The sequence below is a fragment of the Rosa chinensis genome, chromosome 6 (genome assembly GCF_002994745.2).
Source record: "Rosa chinensis cultivar Old Blush chromosome 6, RchiOBHm-V2, whole genome shotgun sequence".
Classification (NCBI taxonomy): domain Eukaryota; kingdom Viridiplantae; phylum Streptophyta; class Magnoliopsida; order Rosales; family Rosaceae; genus Rosa; species Rosa chinensis.
The window spans coordinates 57,420,346-57,440,204 of NC_037093.1; the positions used below are offsets into that span (position 1 = coordinate 57,420,346).

General features: G+C 37.4%; 3 protein-coding genes across 3 annotated transcripts; all 3 read left to right on the top strand.

The window, feature by feature from the left end:
* Window positions 1-300: 300 nt before the first annotated feature.
* LOC112173178 (protein NODULATION SIGNALING PATHWAY 2) lies at window positions 301-2,220 on the top strand. Its single transcript, XM_024310758.2, has one exon. It carries the CDS (start codon window positions 416-418, stop codon window positions 1,961-1,963), a length of 1,548 nt encoding a protein of 515 aa, XP_024166526.1. The 5' UTR covers window positions 301-415; the 3' UTR covers window positions 1,964-2,220.
* A 5,719-nt stretch (window positions 2,221-7,939) lies between these two features.
* On the top strand, window positions 7,940-10,926 carry LOC112172636 (methionine aminotransferase). The gene is made up of 2 exons (XM_024310037.2): window positions 7,940-8,254; window positions 9,565-10,926. Exons 1-2 carry the CDS (start codon window positions 8,045-8,047, stop codon window positions 10,711-10,713), a joined length of 1,359 nt encoding a protein of 452 aa, XP_024165805.1. The 5' UTR covers window positions 7,940-8,044; the 3' UTR covers window positions 10,714-10,926.
* A 4,315-nt stretch (window positions 10,927-15,241) lies between these two features.
* Window positions 15,242-16,904, top strand: LOC112173877 (probable inorganic phosphate transporter 1-2). Its single transcript, XM_024311560.2, has one exon. The coding sequence runs from the start codon at window positions 15,242-15,244 to the stop codon at window positions 16,844-16,846; it is 1,605 nt and encodes a 534-aa protein (XP_024167328.1). The 3' UTR covers window positions 16,847-16,904.
* The last annotated feature ends 2,955 nt before the right edge of the window (window positions 16,905-19,859 follow it).

Consider the following 19,859-nt stretch of genomic DNA (forward strand, 5'->3'; position numbering starts at 1 on the left):
AATGATCGCTCCCTAATATCCAACTCTTCTACCGATCTGTAACTCCAACTCCAACTTGAAATTAAAACAACTACCTCTCGTTTATTGCTTAATCATGCATGAAGTAAAAGAAAGAAAGGGTTCCCACTTAATTAATCAAACTGATTAGACTTTAATAATATCTTAAAACCCTAGGGGCGTGAGTGTAAAATGTTAAACATATTTTAAGCACAAAATTAATAAAGTTTGATTACGACCCGCAGTGTATAAAACCCCACTCATCATCAGCAGTTGATCCCATCTAAGTTGATTAACTCTTAATAAAATCTTCTTCTGCAACCTCAACTGTCTCTTGCTCCAGTTCCTTCTCTACCACCATTACCGAATAGTATCTCTAAACACACCTCAAAGTTTACTAAGCCAACCCCAAAACCGCATGACAGAGTTACTCATGCTAAGCTCAGCTATGGAGCTTGAGCTCGACCTCGACCTCGACCTCTCCGGCTGCAGCACTGAAACCACAAGCACGACCAACACGGCCATTTCCCCAGACCAGTGGTACGATTGGTCTCCGGTAGTCGACTGGGAGTCTCTCGCTCCGATTGACCAGCTCGCCGGCGGTGGAGACTTTCACGAGCTGATCGAGTCGATGATGGAGGGCCGAGACGGCTGCGAGATGGACTCGCCGTCGTCCGAGACCATTGAGGAAGCGTCAAACTCGTGTTACACCACGACGTCGTCGCAGTCGACGGACGTGACGATGCTGGAGGAAGGCGTGGCATCGAACGGCGAGGATTCGAAGGGGCTGAGATTGGTGCATCTGTTGATGGCGGCGGCGGAGGCGCTGACTGGCGCCAACAAGAGCAGAGATCTGGCTCGGGTGATATTGGTTCGGCTCAAGGAGTTGGTCTCCCCAACTGACGGTACTAACATGGAGAGGCTGGCGGCGTATTTTACCGAGGCGCTTCAGGGTTTGCTAGAAGGCGCCGGAGGTGTCAGCCACTCCAAGCATTTGTTTGGAAATGGGTCCCACCGCGAGCACGGTCACCATCCGACGACGGACGTGATGGCGGCGTTTCAGCTACTTCAGGACATGTCGCCCTATGTCAAGTTTGGGCACTTCACGGCCAATCAGGCCATTTTGGAGGCTGTGGCCCATGACAGGAGGGTCCACATAGTGGACTATGACATCATGGAGGGAATCCAATGGGCCTCCTTGATGCAGGCCTTGGTGTCCAGGAAGGATGGCCCACCGACCCCACATCTTAGGATCACTGCTTTGTCGCGAGGCGGGAGCTGCCGGAGGTCGATAGGGACCGTCCAAGAGACCGGTCGTCGTCTCACGGCGTTTGCCACGTCCATTGGTCAACCGTTTTCGTTTCATCAATGTAGGTTGGATTCGGACGAGACATTTCGACCGTCTGCTCTAAAGTTGGTTAAGGGCGAGGCCTTGGTAATAAACTGCATGCTGAACCTTCCACACTTTAGTTATCGATCCCCGGATTCGATTGCTTCCTTTTTATCTGGAGCGAAAACCCTAAACCCGAGACTGGTAACTTTGGTTGAAGAAGAGGTTAGGCCTGCCAGAGACGGTGGCTTTGTGGCCCGCTTCATGGACTCATTGTATCACTACTCGGCTGTCTACGACTCGCTCGAGGCCGGCTTCCCAATGCAGAGCCGGGCTCGAGAATTAGTGGAGAGAGTGTTCTTGGGACCCCGAATAGCTGGGTCGTTGGCTCGTATCTATCGGGCTCAAGGAGAGGTAGGCTGCTCTTGGTGGGAGTGGTTAGGTGCGATAGGGTTTAAGCCAATGCCAATAAGCTTTGCCAATCATTGTCAGGCAAAGCTTTTGTTGGGTCTTTTTAATGACGGTTATAGGGTGGAGGAGGTGGCAAATCATAGGTTGGTTTTAGGTTGGAAATCACGGTCCTTACTATCAGCTTCTATTTGGACTTCACCCCCACAATCTGATTTTGCTGATTAGTTTCAAGTTTCACCGGCCTTTTTCACGCCCTTTTTCTCTTCTCCTCCTCACCTAGACAAACCAATTAATTCTCAGTCCCCAGATCGAGCATGGTTTCCAGTTTGTAACTTATCAGAGGATTTTCAACCAATTGTTGGTCAAGATTGTAACCAGACAACTTGGGATTTCGTTTCAAGCCATTGCAGTTTAGCTGTTTTATGTGTTGTGTCTCCCTCATTGTGTTTAGGACTTTTCAAGTTTCAAGAAAAATAAAGGTGTCATTCTGTCGAGAATAATCAATCTCAAGAATATTTGTACATATAAATAGATAAGAGATGTAATAGTATTTAGGCCCCGTTTGAGATTGCTTTGCTCTTAAAAAAATCAGCTTCTGTTTAAAATTTTAGATTTTATTGTGTTTGGTAAATAAATAAAAAGCAGTTTTAATTGAAAGTTATAGGTCATTGACAACAGATTTTAGAAGCAGCATAGAGGTTACTTTTAGAAGCTGTTGTGGATCAAAACACACTTTGCAGTGTTTTATGTACTGATAGCACTTTTAAAAATAATATTTACCAAACACGAAACTGTTTTAATTCACAGCTGATTATTCTCACAACACAGCAGCAACAGTTTTTTTTTAAAGTCACAGCAATCCCAAACTAGCCCTTAATGATGAGGTTTCCTAGCTTCCAAAACTCTTGCTAATTAATACAAGTACTAATTTTGCAAGCTATACGTGCACTTTATTGTTTAATTTTTTTTTAATTACATCAACAACTTAGTATATACACCAACTAGTTTTTTGGGAATCGAATTTACAAGCTCTCACTTACAAAGGTGAGACTAATGTCAGTAGACCAAATGTTAATCTTTTGTACTCAAACTAACATAATAAATCCATCATAACTTGACTACGACGAAAATAAATGTTACATTAGTTGTTTATACAGTTATGAATCGTAAATAATTGAAGTGAATATATAGTAAGTCTTTTTAATCAATCAAAAGAACAAAAGTTTCTCCCTCCTTTATTAGTTTCCTTATACTACCCACATTATCTACGTGTTTCCTTAAAATTTTACTTCTTGTTAGTATATGAACTTGTATATGTTGGCATTCCCTTTTATACAAAACTAGTGAGTCCTAGATTAAGAGTTGTGTATGAGAAGAAAGGAAGTGATGTTCAAGCTTGTGGAGCAAGTCAAGACCCTAACTGACTCGTACGGCATTTCAGGTAAGGTTCATTCATTGCGTTTTGCATGATAGAGTGTTGGGATTGATATCTGTGCTTCAATCTTGAAGTAGTCATTATTGAGTCCTTGCATGATACATTGTCTGTGTGTCTTGTCCTTCAAAGAAAATCAATATTGAGTGTTTATATCCTTGATTTGATTTTTTCTTGGTTAAAATATATCTCTTATTTTTAGCATAGAATATTATTGATAAGTCATGTTATCTTTCTAGAAAAATATGTTTCCTATTAGGTATTTTTGATCACACACTAATTGTTTTAGGGGGAGTCTTGTTTTGACGCATATAGAGGTCGTGCAAATTGTTTTCATTCTGACATGCTTTGCACAATAGCATGGTTCAGTTATTCTCAAGGCAAAGTAGAGTCTAGATTTGATAATTCACTTGTTCCATGTCGTCAAAGTGAATTAGGGAGTTAAAATTCCTTCATAGTTCATATCATTCTGCATGTGTGAATGTCCAACGAGTTCAATTGGGAATCAAGCATGTTCCATAATTGAAGATTGAAGATTGAAGAATTTGAGACAAGTTCAAGCCCATCTAGAACCTGCAAAAAAATTGGTGAAAGGTAGTTCAATCGGCTAGAAAGAGTCTAGCTAGAGGTAACCGTGTCAAGAGTTATGCAAGAGGTTGTAAGTTTACCTTGTGAATTGTTTGCTATCTTATAGTGTTTGCTCGAGCACTTGACCTTCAAGAGTTAAGACCCGCAGTTGTTTACCTCACATTGAGCGTTTTACTGCGTAAACAATTCCTGTGTTTTTGCTCATTTTGTTTTCTGTTCTTGTGTGTTGGCTGATCACTTGACATTTTGATTTAATCTATTTTCGTTGATTAGGGATGGCAAGCTTCTTTCAATCTCTCAGCAACATCCAGAAAATTATTTGTTTTTTGTACTTAGGAGTGACTTGCCTATTCACCCCCCTCTAGGCCATTATAGTACTTTCACTTCTCATATTTTATCACTTCGTGATGGTTTCCCTATTCCAATTTTGTCACTTTTACCATTGACTTCAAAGCTCGTATACTCTCACTTTCACATTAGCGCCAGAGCCACGCTCTTGTTTGTTTTTACCTTCATTTGTGATTTAGACTTCAACCTACAAATTGTTGAAGAAAAGAAAAAGGAAACCGAGAGACAGAAAAGAAGAACAAAAACAACTATTGTTTTGGCAAAAACTAAACAGTAAGAAGCAAAACTAATGGGGGAATGTTGTAGCAAGATTGAAGAAGAGTAAGAAGACACCAACGAGGGAACGGAGGGAGCTTTTCCGAGCATTCTTCCAGATCGACATCGTGTGAACATGGAGGCGCCTAATCCTTTATTATTACCAGACGAAAAATGATATATTTTTTTTGCTTGATCATCAGGAAGCAAAGACCACGAGACCCGAATATCGAAACTAGAAAGAAATGGATGAAACTTAAAACGACAAAGATTTGAACATATATGTACAACAACCCAATAAATTAATTCAACTACAAATGACATTCTATATAGATATCAATGTTCTAGTTAAACTGGGAATCTTGGATACAATTAACAGGCTATTGGTTGTTGACACATATCCATCTCCTCCATGTGTAAGCCATCCTTAATTATGGGACATTGAAGATTATTCGTAAGAATATGCATTTAACAACGAATTTTATTTTGTATTTTCACTAATCAAGTTCGTAGATGACAAAAATAGCTTGAGATGCTCTCTTTCCCCAACTTAAGAACCCCCTTATTTTACATATACACATTACTTAAGCATGTTATTAGACGTCACCAAAAGTGGTCCTCTCGACAACTGCTCAGAGCCTCGGACATATTTGCTACCGAAGTCTTAATAGATTAATGTCAGTTAGGGCATTATTGAATAACATTATTTCATAGTTGCCAATTAAAGAACATGGAAATTGACTTATGATTGCATCAGAGTGCTTGTTTTAGAAAAATCCTAGGCCTCCTTTTTTGTTTGAAAGGGCCCTAAGCCCTCTTTAAAAAGGAAACAAACTGATGCATATAGGGCCTACCTCTAATAGTGATCCGATGATGAAATCCATTCAGTGAGGACCAATCCGATCAGAATGTTAATGACTTTCAATATGACTTATTTTTGTAAAATATAATGCTTAATAGTAGATCTAAAAAGGAGGGTTCTATCATCAAAACAAATTGCATGATAAGCCTCCCTCAAGTGTTATTTCTGCTTTTAACTTTGATCTTTATCTTTTAGATTGTTCTAGGGGTTTTGTTTTGTAATTTTATCTTATTTCATCAAAAAAAAAAAAAAATTGAGCTGAAATAGCATGGTTCTTTTCTCTTGTATCATGCAAGACCTAATACATGTGCATGTATGTGTACATAGACCTGTGTTAAATGAGAAATTCTCTTCTTGAAGTAATTTAAATGTTATGTTATCGAGATATTAAAAAAAAAAATATTTGAGCTGAAATAGCATGGCTCTTTTCTCTTGTATCATGCAAGAAGGGAGACCTAATACATTTGCATGTATGTGTACATAGACTTTAGTTAAATGAGAATTTCTCTTCTTGAAATAATTTTACATGTTATGTTATCGAGATATTTTAACTACTTTTTCACATTTGTTTAAATTCTACATTGATCAGTGTACTCTAAATCTAAGTTGCACATACATAATTGGAAATTTGGGATTCTAGCTCCATTGCACAATACCTAGCTAGGTATGAACGTATGAGGTATCAGATATGTCCTAAGAAAAAAGGTCTTAAAACAACATCGGAGCATTTTAATCTGAATTATGACCATAAAATAGTTGGAAGACTTCCCGAGCATGCAGAGGGGGTGGTGCAGTATGACCATAAAAACAAATCAATTTGATACCTCAGTTTAATTTTTTGTAAAGACAGTCATCTCTTCTTCTAAAGAGTAAAACCCACCACTAGGGTCAAAACTTTCTTGCACCGGACAAATTGATACCTAACTTTCAAAAGTGATCAAAATGATACCTAAATTTTTAAAAGTGATCAAAATGATACCTAAATTTTTAAAAACAAATCAACTTAATACCAAACTTTCAAAAGTGATCAAAATGATACCTAAAGTTTTAAAAACAAATCAATTTGATACCTCAGTTTAATTTTTTGTAACTTTTTGTTAAAATTGATCACGTGTGGTGCAGTATTTTGTGGGGTTATGATAATATTTTACACAAAAAACTATTTTTCAATTATTTTTTATTTTACTTTGTTAATTCTTTTCTTCTTCTTCTATCTCTGCCTCTCTCGCTCTTCCCATTTTTCTTTGTTTCTTTAGAAGTTGGGAAACATCCGAACTTTATTTGTTTCTACGATCGATGGTAGAATTAAAATTGAATGGAAGATTTTTTTTTTTTAATTCTATAGAAGAAGAAGATTGGGTTATAGATGATTGATGGCCCTCTGACCACAAATCACTTCAATTTTTGTGCTTGATTTTGCATTTGATTTAACAAAGAAGTTAAAAAAAAGGGCTAAATACTAACTATTACCCTGTAGTTTGGGTCTAAAATCAATTCAGTCCCTAAACTTCTAATTGCATCAAGAACACCCCTGCATTTTCAATTTTGATCTAATAGGTCTAATTTGTTAGTCTTCTGACAATTGAATCATTTAACTTGTTGACGTGACTCATATATGACCTATGTTTTATGATGTGGTGTTGAGGTGGCCTGCATAGTCAATTTTGGAGTGAGTCCCACTATAAGAAATCTATCAAATAAATAGTTTTTCAACAAATAATCAAACTATAACTTGAACTCATAACAAAATATTAATGAATTGGACTTATTAGATCAAAATTGAAAGTACATGGATGTTTTTGATGAAATTAGAAGTCCAGGGACTGAATTGATTTTGGACCTAAACCACAGGATAATAACCAGTATTTAGCCATAAAAAACATAACATGAGGTATCAAATTGATTTGTTTTTAAAACTTTAAGTATCATTTTGATCACTTTTGAAAGCTGGGTATCAAGTTGATTTGTTTTTAAAAATTTAGGTATCATTTTAATCACTTTTAAAAATTTAGGTATCACTTTTGAAAGTTGTGTATCATTTTGTCCGGTGCAAGAAAGTTTTGACTCTAATGGTGGGTTTTACTCTCTTCTAAAAACTCCAAAGTACTCAAATCTTTCATACATAGCCTTCCCCTCTAGTCTGTCTTGTACCTCACAACACTATATTCTCAATTTTCAAACATGACAAAGTTCCCCAACAGAGTTCAAGCAAAATGAACAATTTGCCTGCATGCCTAACGTGACCAACTTCATCCCTATTGTTTTTCTTCATGACTGCCTAATGTTACCATATTAACCAGTACATGCAAAGGTATCAATGCTGGAGTGGACCAAGTATTAATTCCTCACATATTGGGCCTGTTAAAAACTTAATAAGGCATGTTCTGGACCAATTAATTCAAGACCCAATCACTTATCTTCCAAATGGCCAACTATTTCTATACTACACTAGTCAAATATCACCATATGAAGCAAGTGTTGATGTGATATATGAGATTTTATAAATTCTACCTTTTGTAAATTGTAACAAATTATAAGAAGAGAGTTCATACTTGTATGAAGAATTGTTCAAAAAGCATCGACATTTTGCTTAGCTCATATTTCTACACTACTCACTTCTCAACTATAGCAAGACCAATAGAAACTCCCTGTTGGGTAATCCATTATGGGCCCAGTAACATATAGAAGAGGCATGAAACACACATGGGTGGCTGGGTTCCTTCTTTATCCAGCCAAAATAGAATCTCACACAAAAATAGAGTCCTCCCTTCCTTCGGCAGCCACTGACCTCCATAAGGTAATTACCCCTTGACGATTTGACATGCGGATTCAATGTACCTGGCCGTCCCATGAAATGCGCTTGTGTTCTTCAACCCTCTTCACCTTTTCCAAAAATTCGCACAAAGACTTGAGCTTTATTAGGACGAGGACAACCACGGTCTGCCCTTCTGTCTCAGCCACAATGTCCACCGTTTCGACAGAAAAGGATGCCCTTTCGGGTCAAACAGAATCGACCCAGAAGCCATTACAGGTATGCCCACTTGTTATTGATCCGTTATGCGTTTGATTTGGTGGCCTGTTTATGTTTTGGTTTGCATATTGGGTTTTGGGGATTTTAGCTTATTTGGTAATTTACAGGCCTGAAGCCTTCATCTTTAGTTTGCATGCTGCCACTGCTTAACTCTCCTTATTATCTGCAATATGATCTGTCTGGTGTAGTTGAAATTTCTGCTTTACAATGTATTCTTAATCTATAGTTTTTTTTTTTCTTTGTTAAATTAGTTTTAAGAGAAACACAGATGAAGTGAGGCTGTTGAAGAAAACCTTCCTAGAACTCAGAGTGCAATTTGACTAGGAATCTAATAATTCTTAGTTCCTGCTAAAGCAATATCATAATGTATTAGTTATGTAACTGGATAATGTAATTTTATGATTGTATGAGTCTTGCCGTTGTTGAATGGTTTATTAGTACCATTTGCATACCTTTTTCAAATTTTGTGCAGCAAACTCTTGATCTTGGGTCTTCAATAGTATTCTTGGTTGGCCTTTTTCCATGGCAAACACCATTCTCCATCATAGCTTCTTTTCTGTCAGTTCAAGGAGCCCCATATAGAACAAGAAATTGACTTTGGAAATTGTTTAGTGAATACACAGCCGATCAAGTGTGCCTCCAAGAGACTGGAGACTTGTCATTTCTGGCTAAGTTCATCCCCTCTTGGTTGAATACCTTCATTATGTGTCCCATGAGAGTTCCTGACAAAGTGCACTGCGGCTATTTTAAGGGTTTTGGCAACGTTTTAAATAGACAGAATTAAAGTTCTATGCTTTAAACTAGTGATTCAGTAATTAGAGTTATGGGCAGTTGCTCTGTGTTTCCATATTTGGTTTTAGAATGTGGAAATCTAATCGTCCTAATTATTTAGTAGTGAGTCACATCTTCTGTTTCTTCTTGTAAATTATCCAACCCCTGTTTTTTCCATTCTCTTTCCTCCTCATCATCAAATTAGATTCTTCTATAAAGATACTCTGCATTGGCAATTCATTCAATTGTCGCTTTTTTTATCAGTGTACTGGATACATGGCTGCTTTGAAAAACTTTTGACATGTTTGTAGTGCCTACTTGATTGGCTTAAGGGTAAAGGTGCCACTATCATGGGGGCTAGTGATATCTAACTGAGATGAATTAGTGATTTTAACTTCTGCTGTGTGATTTGTGATGTTGTTGCATAACATATTCATATCTAGTTGAGCTACATTTGTAGATACCTCTTCCTTTAAGCTTCAATCCATCTATAATTGGAGGATTTAAGTGTGTCTAATGCATCGACACTTGTATGTCAGGTGGCAAAGCGGTTGGAAAAATTCAAGACGACAATCTTCACGCAAATGAGTAATCTTGCTGTTAAACATGGAGCAATAAACCTTGGGCAAGGGTTTCCCAACTTTGATGGTCCGGAGTTTGTAAAGGAAGCTGCAATTCAGGCCGTGATAGATGGGAAAAATCAATATGCTCGTGGATTTGGGGTTCCAGACCTAAACAATGCCATTGCTGAGAGATTCAAGAAAGACACTGGACTGGTTGTGGACCCTGAGAAGGAAGTAACTGTTACCTCTGGGTGCACAGAGGCAATTGCAGCAACCATGTTGGGCTTGATAAATCCTGGTGATGAGGTTATCCTCTTTGCTCCTTTTTATGATTCTTACGAAGCGACTCTTTCCATGGCTGGTGCTAAAGTAAAAAGTATCACACTACGCCCTCCAGATTTTGCTGTCCCCATTGATGAACTTAAGTCTGCAATCTCAAAGAATACTCGTGCAATTCTTATAAATACTCCGCATAATCCTACTGGAAAGATGTTCACTCGAGAGGAACTTGATGCTATTGCATCTCTCTGCATTGAAAATGATGTACTGGTGTTCACTGATGAAGTTTATGATAAGTTGGCTTTTGAAATGGATCACATTTCTATGGCTTCTCTTCCTGGAATGTACGAGCGTACAGTAACCCTGAATTCCTTGGGGAAAACATTTTCATTAACTGGGTGGAAGATCGGTTGGGCTATAGCTCCCCCCCACCTGTCATGGGGAGTGCGGCAGGCACACTCTTATCTCACTTTTGCTACCTCCACTCCTATGCAATGGGCTGCTGCAACAGCTCTCAGAGCCCCAGACTCCTACTTTCTGGAGCTGAAAAGAGATTACTTGGCAAAGAAGGAAATTTTGGTAGAGGGATTGAAGGCTGTCGGTTTTAAAGTGTATCCATCCAGCGGGACCTACTTTGTGGTTGTAGATCACACTTCTTTTGGGTTGCCAAATGATGTTGCATTTTGTGAGTATCTGATCAAGGAAGTCGGAGTGGTGGCAATCCCTACCAGTGTGTTTTATTTAAACCCAGAAGATGGAAAGAATCTAGTCAGATTTACTTTCTGCAAGGATGAGGGAACTCTTAGGGCTGCAGTTGAGAGGATGAAGGAGAAGTTGAAAAACTAATTCAAATGTGCTGTTAGAATAAGTGGAAGTATTATGTGCTTTCTTTAATAAAGCATTTGAGTTGAAGAGGGTCATGAGAAATCCCCTGCAATTGGAGTGTTTCTTAGATTTCTGATTTATAAGATTGTGTAGCCATGCGAAGAATATACTGGTGTGTGATTGATAATCTTATTTTAACTATGAAGGCTAGTGATAATTTTTTCTTTGATGAAACCTGTTTGGTTGGAAATTTTACTGTAGTCACTGACTTACAGTAGTGCCGAACAATATTGGGTCAAAAGGATGTTCTCTCTTTCCCTGGAAGGAGGATCTCCTATATCTGTTGAAACTTTACCTATGTTTATATATCAGACCTTTTCCTATTAACGAGTGTCACTCATCGTTATTTGATGAGCATCGGAATATCAACAAATTAATCCAACCTTAAGAATCAAATGAGGTCAAAATCGATTGTACATTGAGGCGGAATATTGGAGAAAAACAAGCCATGCAGAATAGTAAAAGTAACATGTACATACCTCTAAGGCTCTAATATTACTATGTTACCAAACATAAGTAACACTCTCTTAGTGGACTCACAAGATATTGTAGGACTCAACCACGATATGCATCCCATAAACCGACACCCGAGTTACCTCGTCATGGTGAAAACCAAGCTACCTCGTGATTTTGGAATTGTTGTTTGCTTACGAAATTGAATCTCACTTCTTAGAAACAAAAAACAAAACAAACAAATACAAACTGATATATATTATCCTTATCCCAGAAAAACTGGTTGTACAACTACAAACAATGCAACCACAGAAGGATAGTTTTATAGTAAACAACTTTTTCTACACTAACAGCCTCCGGGCCAATCTGACCTTAATAACGTTGCATATAATTAAAAATCTAGCCAACTGAATTTGCTTGTAGTGTACCCCTCCAAGAGAAATTAAAAACAAAGACCATACTAAATGGTTGACCAAAAAAAAAAAAAAACAAACATACTAAAGATGAGACTTTTTTTTAGGTTTGGAATCCAGTTAAGTTGGGAGGCTCAATCTCACACTCATATTATTATGTAAAGACGAATACATTAGCGGGAAGGAGGGACGGGGATGTAATGCTTGAACCCCGTCAGTTAGAAATGACAGATAAATCTTTATCAATACAATTCATAAGCCGAGAAGGTCCTTAATTCCTCTAACCAAAAATGAGATCCACCATTCCAGACAATGAACTTGGCGATATATAAAATGAACCACCTTATTGCACCCACGCGATTGATTTGATAGAGAACTTCATAAACATTAAGTTGCCTAAGAAAACTCCTAATCTCAGAGACAATAACTCCATCCGCAGCATGACAGTCATCTTCCTTGTTTACTAGAGATACAACTTTTATACAATCAGAGTCAACGATCATAGGGAAGAAAGAGCTATCTAAAGTAAACTCAAAACTTGTCCGTTTTAATAGCAAAGAGCTCAGTTGCCAAGACCGAGATATCACCTGCCACTTGCTTAGCAACTGTTCCCATTAACAATCTCTATGATAGAATGTGATTGTTTCATGGTAATTGCATTTCTTATAAAAAATAATAGCAAATTGGGAGCTTCTATTCATACCTTCAAAATTGGTATTTGTACCTCTCTCTTTTTCCAAATTATAGTTGACTTTGTCAACTCATGCCAAATTACAAATAAAGACACAAAAGAGAGAAAAAAAATTTATAAGTCTTTTAACCCCACCCCACTCCTCCCCTCCCATGATGTCAGTGAGGTCTGAAATTGTGACATCCATGATATTGGTTATCCTAGATAACCAACAGGTCACAGCTCATAGAAAAGAAAAGAAAAAAGTCTCTTCTTACCTTTAAAAACAGTATGTTTCAATGAGGCAATTCACAAAATTCTAAGCTGTGCATTGCCTATTTTATTGCTGCTTGCGTTTTTTTTCCAACTCAAAACAATTAGTAAATATGTGTCTCTCTCCAAGCTAAGCAGCATTATGTTGGACCGACTTTGGAACACCATGACCACTTTCAGTACGGGCATCTGTACATAAATTATAATTAAGTGATGAAAACTTTGTATCCAAAAACTCAGTTTAATTAAAAAGTTTGAGAATTGGGAGTAATATCTAAACATCTCAGATAGCAGTATACCAACGTGCTTCTATATTCAATTAATTTAATGAAAAATACTGTATTGATTACCAACTGAAGATATATATATATATTTTTTGTGTGCAGATTAATTGTATGAAGTGTAAAATAGAATTGTGAAATCTTCAAAAATTGAACGAGGTTCGACCACTGATTTTGGAGGTATGAATAGAACGTAAAAGAATAAGTTTTTATTGATTTTATTGGACGATGGACATTGTAGGAAAATTAGGGAGGTATAGATAGCAAATTTGTTATCTATAAAAGTAAGTTTGAGGTCTATTAAGTTAGGAGGTCCAAATGCCAATTTTGGAGGCATGAATAGAAACTCCCTAGCAAATTACCTACAAATGTCTTTTTAAAACTTATATTATCAATCAAGTCATCATATGTTTTTATCTCTCATTATAAAGTCACCGGAATATAAGAAATATTAATATTTATAAAAATACCACCACATTTTTACTTTCTATTATTTAAGAAAACGTCATTGCATTCAAATAACTATTGTCATTAATTGAAAAGTTACTACCGATGAATGAAAAAACTATTGCCAAATAACCAAAAAGCTACTGACAATTAACTGAAAAGCTATTGTCATTCTTCATGAAAGTTGCTGTTATTTGTTGAAAAAGTCACTACCATCATTCAAAAGACTATTGCCTCACACCGAAAAGCTATTGCCGACAAATGGAAATGTTAATTCATTCTCCAAAAAAGCTACTATCATTTACAAAAATATTTTGAAAACCTATTACTTATGAATGTTAATTCATTCAAAAAACTATTATCGACAAACCATAAAGCTAGTTATAGCAAATTACTTATGAATGTCTTTTTAAGACTTATATTATAAATTAAGCCACCATACATTTTTATCACTAAGTGTCGACAAATGACAATAACTTTTCTGAAAATTGACAATAATTTTTTTATCCGTCGATAGTAGCGTTTTGGTTATTCAAAAGTAGCTTTTTTGTTCTTTGACAGTAGTTTTTCAATTAATAACAATGGCTGTTTTGACACAGTGATATTTTAGTAAATAATTAAAATTAAAAATATTCTGATATTTTTATAAATATAAATATTTCTTATATTTTAGCGGCTTTGTGAGAGATAAAAATATTAGGCGATCTAGAGAATAAGAAAGTTAATACGGTCTTATATGTGATTTGTCCTAAACCCTAAATATACTGTATTTAATTGGTATAAATAGAGAAGAGAACGGTACATTAGCCAAGTTGAGCCTAAACCCTAAAGTTTGGACAATTTTTTTTTTTTTTTTTGTTATATCCAAAGCTGATCACCAATTTTTTTTGCATGATGAATAATTGTGAAACTCATAAACTTCTTCGTTAAGCCTTGATCAATGAACTTACAAAACCATTCAAATTTACGTATACTGGTTCCTATATTCATAGTTGATTCTTACTTGATAGTATTCATGCAAGTACTACTCAACAAGAAAAGCTGCTCTTTATTGATTCAGTGTCTAGCAGTGCAGCTTATTGCATGCCTTTTGGCTAGAGATGTTATGCTTTTGTTGAACCTTTCTGAGTTTAGTTGGCTTCACAATTTTTCACCCGGGTGCGCATCATATGTACAGTAATGGGACTTAATCAACGCCAAATCGTGTGCAAGTATTTCATTTTAAATCAACGCCAACGTATGAATGTAGATGTGAGATAGTTGAAGGTATAATGAGTAATTTATTGTCTATATTTGAATTACATGAATAAGGTTATTTTAGAAATTTAAAGTGAGCAAACCTTTTAATCTAAATATTAAAAAAAAAGAAATTATGAGAGGTCCAGTAAGAAAATTTAGAGTTTCCATAGAAAATCTCAAAATGGAATAAAGAGATGACTCTCACATCATATTATATATGGACATTTCTTTTTGGTTGTGGGAGAGTTCACGTAAATTTTCTTTTAGCTCTTTCTTATTCAATCTTATAATTAAAACCGGGCACTACGTACTGGTATTGCTATTCCCAGTTTTCTTTTTTCCAGCTCGTGTGTAGTAGTGGTTTGATTGGTTAATTTCCTTTCATTGTACAGTTGGGCTTCATGGCTAGCTCGTGTGTTTTGTCTTTTCCTTCGAGTTCTGGGTATTTGCCCTTGAGGCCCAGGTTTGTGTAAGCTGTGTTGACTTCTGACTTAATGAAGTGTAATATTCAAACCAAAAAGAATAAAAAACCTATATTAATAATACATTCTAGGAATATTCTTTTTAACTGCAAAATACCAGGTTGGGTATGAGACGAATTCCTGATTAGAGTTGTGCTAGGATTCGTTTCCCTAATATCCTATAAATATAATCACAACCTACAACAAAATAATCAGAGAGAGTGAGATCGAGAGAAATTCAAAACCTCACACATGGCAAATGACCAGGACCAGCCGCAGCTGGAAGTTCTTACCATGCTTGATGCTGCCAAAACACAATTCTACCACTTCAGAGCGGTGATCATCTCCGGCATGGGATTCTTCACAGATTCCTACGACCTTTTCTGCATTTCCCTCGTCACCAAACTCCTCGGCCGAATCTACTACACCGTCCCGGGGTCCCCTAAACCCGGCAGTCTCCCTCCTAACGTGGCAGCCGCCGTCAACGGAGTCGCCCTCTGCGGCACCCTCGCTGGCCAGCTATTCTTCGGCGTGCTCGGCGATAAGCTCGGCCGCAAATGCGTCTATGGCATAACCCTAATGCTGATGGTGGGCTGCTCCCTCTGCTCCGGCCTCTCCTTCGGCAGCTCCCCCACCTCCGTCATGGCCACCCTGTGCTTCTTCCGCTTCTGGCTCGGCTTCGGCATCGGAGGCGACTACCCACTCTCCGCGACCATCATGGCCGAGTACTCCAACAAAAAGACCCGCGGCGCGTTTATTGCCGCTGTCTTTGCCATGCAAGGGTTTGGGATTTTGGCGGGAGGAATGGTGGCTATCATAGTTTCAACCATCTTCCGTGCGCTTTATCCGGCGCAACCGTACTCGGTGAACCCCACGGGGTCTACCCCTGCTGAGGCCGACTACGTATGGAGGATCATTCTCATGTTCGGAGCTCTTCCGGCGGCGCTTACCTATTACTGGCGAAGAAAAATGCCGGAGACCCCTCGCTACACTGCCTTGGTGGCCAAGGATGGAGCCAAAGCTTGTGAAGACATGTCCAAAGTCCTAAACGTCGACATAAAAGAGCAAAAAGTAGTGCAGAGCAAGGCGACGTCGTTTGGTCTGTTTTCCAAGGAGTTCATGAGGCGACATGGTTTACATTTACTGGGAACAGCCGCTTGTTGGTTCTTGCTGGACATTGCTTACTACAGCCAAAACCTTTTCCAGAAGGACATTTTCAGCGCCGTGGGGTGGCTGCCCTCTGCAAAGTCCATGAGTGCCCTTGATGAGCTTTTCAAGATCGCTAGGGCACAAACCCTAATTGCTCTTTGCGGAACTGTCCCCGGCTATTGGGTCACTGTGTTTCTGATCGACCGCATCGGACGATTCCTTATTCAGCTGATTGGGTTTTTTTTCATGACTGCTTTCATGTTTGTTTTGGCATTTGGGTACCAGCATTGGATTCAGCCGGAGAACAACATTGGCTTTATTGTGATTTATGGGCTGACATTTTTCTTTGCCAATTTCGGACCTAATAGCACCACATTTGTTGTGCCGGCCGAGATTTTTCCAGCAAGGTTTCGGTCCACTTGTCATGGGATTTCGGCCGCTTTCGGCAAGGCAGGTGCGATTGTTGGAGCTTTTGGGTTCTTGTATGCGTCGCAGAATCAAGACAAGGCTAAGACTGATGCAGGGTTTCCGGCTGGAATTGGAATGAAGAATTCTCTGTTGGTGCTTGCAGTGATCAATATCATAGGGTTGTTATTTACGTTCTTGGTTCCTGAATCCAAGGGAAAATCCCTCGAGGAGATGTCAAGGGAGAATGAACAACAAGAACAAGTAGGTGATCTTGAAAACCAAGTTAAGGCTATTGTTTAGGATTACATTTTGTCCTAGTTTATAGTTTTCCTTTCTGAATTTAAGGATGTTCTTAATTAGAGTATCTAGGAACAATGCATTCTTGTTGAAATGTAATATGAAGATGCAGTGCAAACTGATATTGATAAATGTTCGTCGAAGGTGCTTTGATTATTTATGCAGAACACGCTCTAGAAGTTATTTCTTATACTAAGAAAAACGACAATAACTGTTATCATAATTCATAAAAGCAATTGCGAAAAGTGGAAAACAAAAAAGTTAAACAAACAAATGCTACGAGGAAAGAAGATTTAGGTTTTGGGTACTGAAGTATGGATCTGGTTCCTCTAAAGTTAGAGAACGTGAATATTTTATGTCAATTTTATAAAATCATATGCCATATCATCTAATTTCATAAAATCACATGCAACAACATCTAACTTCTAAAATTTTTGTTTTGACCTACAAACTGCCGTTAGAAATTACAATCGCTGTTCTCTTCATCGTAAGGAAGAAAAAAAATTGACGCCTCCTTTCACTCACGATCCATCTGCTCTAGTTCGCTCTTAATTATGTTTCTCATTTCCTTCTGTTTTTCTCTTCCTCTGCCGTGAAGACAATTATTTTTTCAGATTTTAATTTCTATGGTTGTTCTTTGTGTTGATATAGTTCTAGTAATTGTGATGTGATTTGTGGTTTTCATCTTTGAATAATCAAGCCTGACAAATTGTTCAGTAAGAAAGATTTCAATTTGTGACTACCCATTTGAATCAGAAGGTTGCTTTGCTGTTATTGTTCTACTATGCATTTTCTTGCATGTTGATTTTTGATTCCGCATTGTGATTGGCTTTACTATGTAGCTTCCCCTTAATCATCTTTTTCATTATTTGTTTATGCTTTGATTTCTACCTTAATTAGAATTGAATTAAGCAAGGAACCAAAGAGTATCAATGAGATTGAAATTGGCGGAGGAAGAGAGTTAGACAGATGAGGACGCCTAGTTTTTGTGTTTGGTCGAAAGACTAACGACGAATGTTTAGATTAGTGTGTGTTTCAAAATATTATATGTTAATGTGGCAATCATCTCAGCCATTAGATAACTTAAAATGATAAGATTTTAGATGAGACAGATCCGAAGAGTCAATCAGACAATTAGAGCCCATTAAAAGTATTTGAGGTGGCACAACTTGGGCTTGTGTGCCGTCGCGCGGGCAAATTAACATGGGCGCAATTGTTGGAAATGATCTTGCATGAAGGAGTAATCGTGAGTAATTATTCTATGGTGCTTTTCCTGCATGAAGACCCAGCCAATTAATTCAGGTATACAATTAGTAGCCTAGTAGGAGCCAGTCAATACAATTATTAGAACATAATTACGATTATAGCTATGTGTGGTTAACAGTAGAAATCGTTTATAGACCAAAGTACATCGTCATAATAGGAATAGATTATCGGAAACTGGTACTTCTTTAGGGTGTGTCCTGTAACGTTTTGCAAAACAATTTTTTAAAAACTGTTTTATAAAACAAAAATGGGAAATTAAGTTATGTATTTTCTGGATTTGAAAATGCGTTCGGTGGCTAAATTTCAAAATAGTTTTTTGAAAATGAAAAATAGAAAACGCGTTTGGTATATAAATTTTAAATGTGACAAATTTATTTTAAGAAATAAATGTAACTGATAAATTTAAAATTGGATGAGTTTTAGATCGAAACTTCACTATTAAACAAATGCTTGAATGTGAATTGTCATGTGCCAAAATGCATTGCCATATCAACATATATTATGAGATTTTATGCGTGGGAGGGGTTTTTTATTTTTTTATAGATAAATAGTCCATCTATAAATATAACTGAGCGAGAAAATATATAAACCACTAACCCAATATAAGATTCTTGTAAATCAAAAGAGCCATTATATAGATCAAGTGACAAAACAAAAACAGACTCTCGAAATGCCACGAGAGTGCTAATTAATTAGATACTACTAACACAGTTCTGGACTTTTGGCGATAACTGATATGTTGTGCGGTTTGGGCATCTTCAAATTGTCTTGATTAAGTTTTGATATCTCATAAATTCTTTTTGAAATAATAATGAAAAATATGAACAATTAAAGTGTTTCGTTTCAACCTTTATCGCCATAAACCAAGTTGATAAAGTGAAATCAGGGCATGCATGATGAAAATTTTCAACCATACTATTATCTTCTAGTGATGAACTTCAAGAACCTTATTGAGTTATTCTGTGTGGCTGAAAACCGAATGAATCAAATTGAGTTTGAATCAGTTCAACATATATATATATAGCAATTAAAACCCTCTATTCGATCTCCAACGATACTCGAGCTAAACTATTAACCCATAAAGGCTAAAAGCATTGGGGGTTTCATTAATCAAGGCTTGAGGGCAGTTGCCTAGTCCTTTTTTATTAAAAAAAAAAAAAAGCCTAAAAGCATTGAGGGTTTGAATTAGTTCGATCAACCTACCACAATCAAAGGCATCAAGCTAGCTAGCAAGATTCAAGCTGCTGCTGGTCCAGTTGTGCTGGGTTCCTATATGTGAACAGGGGTTGAATTTAGATCAGTCTGAACCTTATTATACATATCACAGGCTTTCTGAGCTGTGACACATGCCTTCTCCTCTTGTAGATAGAAAAAGGTTCAATAATGAAAACTAGCTTCAACCTATGGCAAAGCTAGCAATTTTCTGCGAGTAAGAGTACGGAATAACAACACATATAGGTCCCTAGCTGCCTGCCCTTAAAACTTTGCAAATGGACCACCACAGTCGAGCTGGGCAACTTAAACCTATCCATAACTCCCATTTACGTGCAATATCCATTCGTCTGTTTTCCTTTTCCTAGCCTCATTCGGATTTATAACAACAGCTGTAGAAACTAACACGATATCTCGGTGTCCACTTGAAAAGGCTAGGGAAGAAACGTGAATTAAAGAAGGGCCCTAAAACATATTTAAACTCAATAATTTCCTTGCTAATTAGGAAATGTACCTAAACGACAAACTCATTCAAATC

Excerpts from the sequence above, each read along its gene's own strand:
- LOC112173877 (XM_024311560.2), top strand. The coding sequence starts at position 15,242 with ATGGCAAATGACCAGGACCAGCCGCAGCTGGAAGTTCTTACCATGCTT.
- LOC112172636 (XM_024310037.2), top strand. The coding sequence starts at position 8,045 with ATGCGGATTCAATGTACCTGGCCGTCCCATGAAATGCGCTTGTGTTCT. Across the intron at positions 8,255-9,564 it reads CGACCCAGAAGCCATTACAG|GTGGCAAAGCGGTTGGAAAA; the intron begins GTATGCCCACTT and ends CTTGTATGTCAG.
- LOC112173178 (XM_024310758.2), top strand. The coding sequence starts at position 416 with ATGACAGAGTTACTCATGCTAAGCTCAGCTATGGAGCTTGAGCTCGAC.